Below are 7,246 nucleotides of genomic sequence, written 5' to 3'. Positions count from 1 at the left end.
TTGCTCAAGAACTTGGTTAGTGAATGTGGCTAATCTTGTCCCTACATCTACATTGGAGTTGGTGAAGGATGGCTTAAGCCTCTAGTCTTGACCGGTGTGACTGTAGGTGCAAGATATCAGGTACATCACTACCAAGTTGATTTAAGACAACTTGGTACCAAGGTTTCTCCATTTCTCTCTCTCTCTCTCTCTCTCTCTCTACTCTATATACTATATTATATATATACATAATATATAATATAATATAATATATTATATATATATATATATATATATATCCCAACGTGTAACCTTAACAACCGATCCATAACCTTAACAAATGACCGGTAACCTTAACAATTAACCCGTAACCTTAACAATCTCCCAATACAAACAAAAACACTTAGCTCCCCTCATCAACAACAAAAATAATAAAATAATAGTCTCCATCAATCATTTCAACTATCATCATAGTAACAACATGATATAAAGAGAGAAGGTTATTATGGTCTTCACATATTTTAATCTATTTGGTTTTGTGTTGTGGGGCTCAAAGAACAAAAAAAATTATTTTTGAGGGCAAAACACCAGTTAAAAAAGTTTTGGAGGAGCACGTTTTTTTTGGTTTTGAGGACTCTAAACATTTTTTTCATTTAAATAATCATAATATTGGATCTCAACCGGTAATTATAAATGTACTTGGTTTTCGGAATCGATAGAAATAGGCTATTGCGTTTTCCAGGTCCCTTCTCCGAATGCCCATCACCTCACCATCTTCCTCCGCATGAGCCGTAAACCCTAGCTGAAATCGACAATCCAATGTCCTCGTCCCGCTGTCTCTCCAAAACAAATGCCGGCCGAAAGCAGAGCAAGACCACCGGCTTTTCGCCTGACAAAAGCACCAAAGGCTCCCCATCCCCAAACCCTAGCCCTAGCCTCAATCCAAAGACACCGTCCTCCACTAAAACGAAATCCTTTTCTGAAAACGTGGTTGGGAGAAAACTTAGGGTTTTCTCGCCGCTGCACAAGACCTGGTATGAAGGGCATGTTAAATCTTATGATAAGCGTACCGGGATGCACTTGATTCAGTATGAAGGTGCTGAAGAGGAGGAGGAGGAGTTTCTTGATCTTGAGAAGGAGAAACTTGAGTGGATAGAAGAGGAAGCTCCGGGAAAGCGCAGGGGACTGAAGAGGTTGTCAAGCTCTCAGGAGCCAAAAATGGAAGTGGAGAAAGGTTCACGTGAATTTGACTCTGCAGAGGAAAAGGAGGAGGAAGAATTGGTTGCAAGGAGATCAAGGAATGGTCGATCGGGGAAGAGGAAGAAGGTTGATGCCAAGAAATTGGGATGCAGTAAGGAAATTAGGGTTGATGGGGATAGCGATCAACCGAAGGGCTGTCCATCAGTAACTCCAATGAGCAAAAGCAGAAGATTGACTTCACAAAGTAAGTAATTCATTAAAAGTTTATATGCTGCAGTGCTGCACTTGAAATTAAAATACGCGTAGGTTTCATTCTTAGAGTCCGTACAAGGGTTTAGAGTTTCATATTGCATCCCATATGCAGAGTTTGCAAATAATTGCGTATGACTGATATATAGTTAGTGGAAGCTGATGAGTGCAAAGTTTTAAATATCAGATGTTGGGGAAATATCGGATGGCCAAAATTCATATCGGATTATGGATATCGGGGGAATATTGGGCATGTGGTAAATATCGGATTGCCATAACGGATGTTTGCATATATAGTTTAATGCACTAAAATGTGATCACAACTTAATCAAATCTAAACATACAAAATGTAAATAATATATGTTTAATTTCACTAATATATCTTGTAAAACAATCAAAAGTGCAAATCAAATGTTGCAACATTTAATTTGATTTTTTAGGACAAAATATCATTTTATATGAAGGGAAAATCATGATATCTCGCCCCAAAATTGCCAAACACGGCGTATTGTTTCCCGACAAGCCATATAAAAGGATATATCAGTCAACATATTGGTTGATATATTGGCCATATCGGGGATATATCACCCAAAATAGTCAAAAAGTCGTAAAGGATATATGGAGATCATCTCGGTTGCGGCAAGCCCTATAGAAGGATATATCAGGGGATGTATCGTGCTATGTCGGGGATATTTAAAACAATGGATGAGCGTTGTTATACTTGAAGTGTATTCTGATAAAAATATGTTTTTCATTTTTATGCACTAACCTATTCTATAATTTATCATTCTGTAACCCTATATTAGTGTCAATGAGTATCATATAATTTTTAGACTATGATGTATTATTCTTTTTGCACTTTCACGTAAAGGAATTAAATACATAAGCTTTGTAATTGGTAATGCAGGGGGACAACAAATAAATAACTTTTGCAGCAACTTAACTGGTGATGTGGCTGAGCGGTTTGCGCAACGTGATGCAGAAAAATTTATATTTCTTGGAGAGTGAGTAGACACGCATAATACTCAAACATATTAATATCTCTTATTCCTTGAGTGTGCTTCATGTATTTCTTATTTGGAATAATTTAATTTAATATATCATCTCGATGCTGGCTAGAGACTTTCAAAACCATCTACTTGTGATATTGTATAGTGTTATTTTTAAGGATGAGAAGCCATTAGTTCTATAATTACACACATACATATATGTGTTTGTTTTTTTTTCTTCTTGCATTCTCTTGCTTCCCCCACCCTGTCTATCAAATGGGACAAAAATAGAAGGATAGTAAAATGAAGAAAAACTCACCCAATGAGTGTTTTATAGGATCCCCCCCTCCCCAAAAAAAAGAACACCCTCACTGAGTTTAGTTCTGTCACCTGCGAATAGGCATGGTATATCATATATATGTACAGTAGGTATTGTCATGTAATGTTAAGTTGAGGTGTGATTCCCATATTTTATTCAACCGAATTTTTTCTGGATGATGCTTTAGTAATTTCTATATTGTTGCAGAGGACGTAGAGATGCTCAAGGGAGGCGTCCTGGAGATGTAGACTATGATCCGAGAACTCTCTTCTTACCCTGTGACTTCTTGAAGAGCTTGTCAGGTGGTCAGGTAAATATTTTCTCTCATAGAAACTAGACGAACTAGAGGATTCTGCTGTTTTCACTTGTTTGGCATCTTTCCCTTATAGAAGCAATGGTGGGAGTTCAAATCAAAGCATATGGATAAAGTTTTGTTCTTTAAGGTACATATCTTACTTTTTTGGTTTGCGAAGTTCTACACTAAGTTTTTTGATTTCATCAATTCGAACAAATTTATCGTCATTGTTATCTTCAGGTGGGCAAATTCTATGAATTGTTTGAAATGGATGCACATGTTGGAGTGAAAGAGCTTGATCTGCAATATATGAAGGTAATATAATGATTTTTCATTCCTTAATGATATTCTAATAGTCATTTAGATATTTAAATGTTTAGTATGAGTGCTATGATGCTGTACAATTCATGTATTTGTATCTGTTATGTTCTTGATTGGATTGTATTTTCATTGAGGGAGTCAATTATTCCTGGGTGTTTCTTAATAGGGATGTATATATTTCCATTGTCTTTTGAGATAATCACTTTACGGCTGACACAAATGGTTCAACAGTGATTTCATGACATGGTTAAGAATTGCAGCCCTCTTTCACCATTTGTTTTCAGAGCTTAGTTGTTTCTTTTCCTGATTGTTCCTTTTTATTCCAGATGTGAGGCGATGATTACCAGATTTTCAGATAGAATATGAGTTAGGATGGTCCAGTGGCTATATTGATGGATAGGGCAATTAGTGACCCGAGGATGTCTACACTTTTTTTTGATATTTAATGACCATTTTGGATGAGAAAGGAATGGTATTTTTGCTCTTTCTACCGTCCTTCTTCTTGGGGCTTGTCTAATTAAAGATAAGGTCGAACCTCAAGTTCTAGGATACTGTAGCAGCTAGAATTTAAATGATAGGCCTTGGATTTCATTGACTACCAAGTAGTCGGGCAACATTGAACCTGATCGCCTTGACCTCCCCATTCGATTATAAAACACTCAGCTGTAGGCGATCTACATGCTTATCTATCTTGTATCTTGTTGTATCACGTATATTAATACACCTAGACCATAGAAGCATCATTTGTCATCTTTAATCTCTTATACTTACATTTACTTAACATGACTACATAATTTTTGAACAAAATTGAAAGCTCTGCTGCTTATGTTTTGCTTGAGTCCATTTCTGTACACGTTCAGTTTACTGAACATCGATTTTATTGTTTAACTCAGCACGAGACATTATTATTTCAAGATGAAGAGCCAACATTGGTTTCTTTATGCATTACTAGAAGTATATGAGAAGTGAATCCTTGGACTATGTTGAATATTGTTTTCTCATTAAGTATCAAAGGTTAGTGTATTTTATTCTTAGCTAAAACTTATCTTCGTTTGTGTGTCTTAACCATTTTGTGTTCTACTTTTTAAGGATAAACCAAGTTAACTGTCCATGTTGTGGCATATCATTTTTATGTATCTTTCGTCTTATCGTTATGCCCCTTTATTTCTTCTAAATCTCAAGCCTACAAGGAATAGACTTGGAAGTTTGGTAGGTTGAATGATGGATTCCACAAAATCTTTCTATTTTATGCAAGTTTTTGTTAATTCAATGTGATAATTTGGAACTTATATGGATATGTCGCTGAACTCATATGTTTTCCTATGGAGATGTCATTTGTTCTCAGAGGAGATCTCATTTTTGTCGTGAGAATAACAGTTCTTGCATTAGTAGTATATTAAATCGATAAGATGCTTCTTTCCTGCAGTTTGATGTATGCCAATGTCAGTGACAACTCTTTTAAACTTTCTCGTGGATCTATTTGTGTTCTTAGGGAGATCAACCTCACTGTGGGTTTCCTGAAAAGAATTTCTCAATGAATATTGAAAAATTGGCAAGAAAGGTATACTTATCAAATTGGCATTTTGCTTCATGAATTTATGATTGCAAGTCTTGACAGTGATCAGTGATTACATCAATTTGAAGGGCATTTCATTAGGGTCTTTTTATAATGCAGGGATACCGTGTCCTGGTTGTGGAGCAGACTGAAACACCCAAACAACTTGAACTTCGTCGAAAAGAGATGGGTTCAAAAGATAAGGTAAATGATGTTGTGGAAGAGATAGTCTAGTTGCACATCTGTCTCCTTAGAGTATAGTGCTAATTTGGAAAAGAGGTATCAAAATCATTTTTTTTCTCTACTATTTTTTATAAACTAGTCGGTTTACATGCTAGCTTCAGTTAGTATCATGTAATTTTCTTTTTGTGACTGTTTTGTTTAATCTTGTTATATCAATAAGAATCTGTGACTGTTTTGTTTTCCTGAAGGTTGTTAAACGGGAAATCCATGCCATGGTTTCAAAGGGAACACTGACAGATGGAGAGTCACTTTGGACAAATTCTGACCCTTTGTATCTAATGTCGATTACTGAAAAACGCAATGCCTTAGAGAATGCGAACAAAAAAGGCATAGTCATAGGCATCTGTGTGGTTGATGTTTCTACAAGCAAGTTTATGCTAGGACAGGTTTGCTATTTGTTCCTCTTCAGTTTTTTCATGGTTCCATAAGACTTTAAAATGGTATGCTATTTGTTTGCCTATCTTTATCTGATGTATAATCATCAGTTTTGCATTATATCCTTGCTATTCTTTTCTGTGCCAGCTCGAAGATGATTCAGAGCGTCACTGTTTATGCTCTATATTATCTGAATTGCGACCCGTAGAAATCATCAAGCCTTCAAAATTTCTGAGTCTTGAAACTGAAATGGTTTTGAAGTACCACACAAGAGATCCGTTAATTAATAATTTGATTCCTTCCTTGGAATTTTGGGATGCTGAAAAAACTATTAATGAGATAAAAAATATTCCTTGGACATCGACATCTTCAGCATTGTCAGATTATGTAAACGGTGACAATCCTGACAATTCAGATACATTGGAGAAATGTTCAGGAATCCTTCCGGATGTTTTATCTGAACTGGTGACTGCGGGCCAGGATGAGTGTTGTACACTTTCTGCTCTCGGTGGTTGTCTTTTTTATTTGAGGCAAGCTTTTCTGGGTGAAACATTACTTAAGTGTGCTAAGTTTGAAAGGCTCCAGTGTAGTTGTTTCTTTGATGCTGCTCAGAAGGCATATATGATACTTGATGCAGCAGCACTTGAGAATCTTGAGATTCTCGAGAATAACAGAAATGGAGGCCCCTCTGGGTAATTGCAGCTTATAATATTTACAATTACTTTGTCAATTTGAATACTGAAAGGTGATATTCAATTTGAATATCAAAAGGTGACATTCTTTCTGGATACAGGACGCTATTTGCACAACTAAATCATTGTGTGACTTCTACTGGCAAAAGGCTGCTGAAGAGTTGGCTTGCAAGACCGCTTTATGACAAGAGTTTAATTTTGGAACGCCAAGATGCCATAGCAGAATTTAAGGTTAGTCATGTGCAGTGTCATCCAAGGTGCATGCCTCTATGTCCCTCGCGCCCTGCATTGTGGGGTAGTGGTGAAGTGCCTTGCATCTGATGTGACAATGCCTTTTGCTCCTCACAAGCATCCTGCATCTAGCCTCATATTTTTCTTCTGTAATTCAATCAGGTCTTTCTACCCGATAAGCCATGTGCAAAGAAACAAAATAAACCTAGAGGCCTTTTCAGTAGCTGTGATTGAGGAAAGCTCGGACATTAGATACTTTCATTTTCACCTCAACTGCCTACTAGGATTCGAATGATTCGTTCTGTCCTTTTTCACTCTAAATGGTCCTCATTTACTATTTGATTTTGCTTTGCTATTAGTCTTCATTTGACTCTTGGTTTGGAAAATTATAAACCTCGCTACAATGCTCGATGTGTTAGCATTGTGAGTTGAAGTCTTAGTTGTAGGTAGTAGATATTACTTACCTTGACATTTTTTTTATGAAAATTCATTATCATGTGTTTTCTGCTAGATTATCTGTCTAGAAAAATTATGTGTGCTGTGTGTGCCTCATTTCAGTCGAGCACGCTCACCGCGTTGCGCCTAGCACATGCACACTAAAGGGGCTTTGCACCCAAGGTGCTTTGAGAACACTTGTCATGTCTTTTGTGTGAAAACTTTCTTTCATTAGTGGATGTTGTAGTTTCTCTAAGGACCCTTTTTGTTGGTTATGAATTTTTTTGCTGTTACGTTTGAAATTTTATTTGATTTATTTTTTGACAGTGGTTTTTAGTTTGATTTATTTTGAAAACAAGTTAA

At 36.4% G+C, this 7,246-nt stretch overlaps 1 protein-coding gene across 3 annotated transcripts in view; it reads left to right on the top strand.

Moving 5' to 3' along the window:
• The window catches only part of LOC109851315 (DNA mismatch repair protein MSH6-like), a 57,440-nt gene continuing 50,892 nt past the window's right edge, over positions 699–7,246 (top strand). For 2 of the 3 annotated variants that reach the window (XM_020421384.1, XM_020421383.1), the window contains exons 1-10: positions 699–1,423; positions 2,336–2,432; positions 2,944–3,046; positions 3,126–3,179; positions 3,272–3,346; positions 4,845–4,913; positions 5,028–5,111; positions 5,339–5,536; positions 5,673–6,217; positions 6,319–6,448. In XM_020421384.1, the coding sequence (XP_020276973.1) occupies positions 799–1,423; positions 2,336–2,432; positions 2,944–3,046; positions 3,126–3,179; positions 3,272–3,346; positions 4,845–4,913; positions 5,028–5,111; positions 5,339–5,536; positions 5,673–6,217; positions 6,319–6,448 (1,980 nt within the window). In that variant the 5' untranslated portion in view covers positions 699–798. The remainder of the gene's footprint in view (positions 1,424–2,335; positions 2,433–2,943; positions 3,047–3,125; positions 3,180–3,271; positions 3,347–4,844; positions 4,914–5,027; positions 5,112–5,338; positions 5,537–5,672; positions 6,218–6,318; positions 6,449–7,246) is intronic. The other variant, XM_020421385.1, reaches the window with a different exon arrangement.

This window comes from Asparagus officinalis, chromosome 8 (genome assembly GCF_001876935.1).
Source record: "Asparagus officinalis chromosome 8, Aspof.V1, whole genome shotgun sequence".
Taxonomy (NCBI): domain Eukaryota; kingdom Viridiplantae; phylum Streptophyta; class Magnoliopsida; order Asparagales; family Asparagaceae; genus Asparagus; species Asparagus officinalis.
Note: the sequence above shows the minus strand (reverse complement) of the source record. Positions and strands in the feature narration are given on the sequence as shown.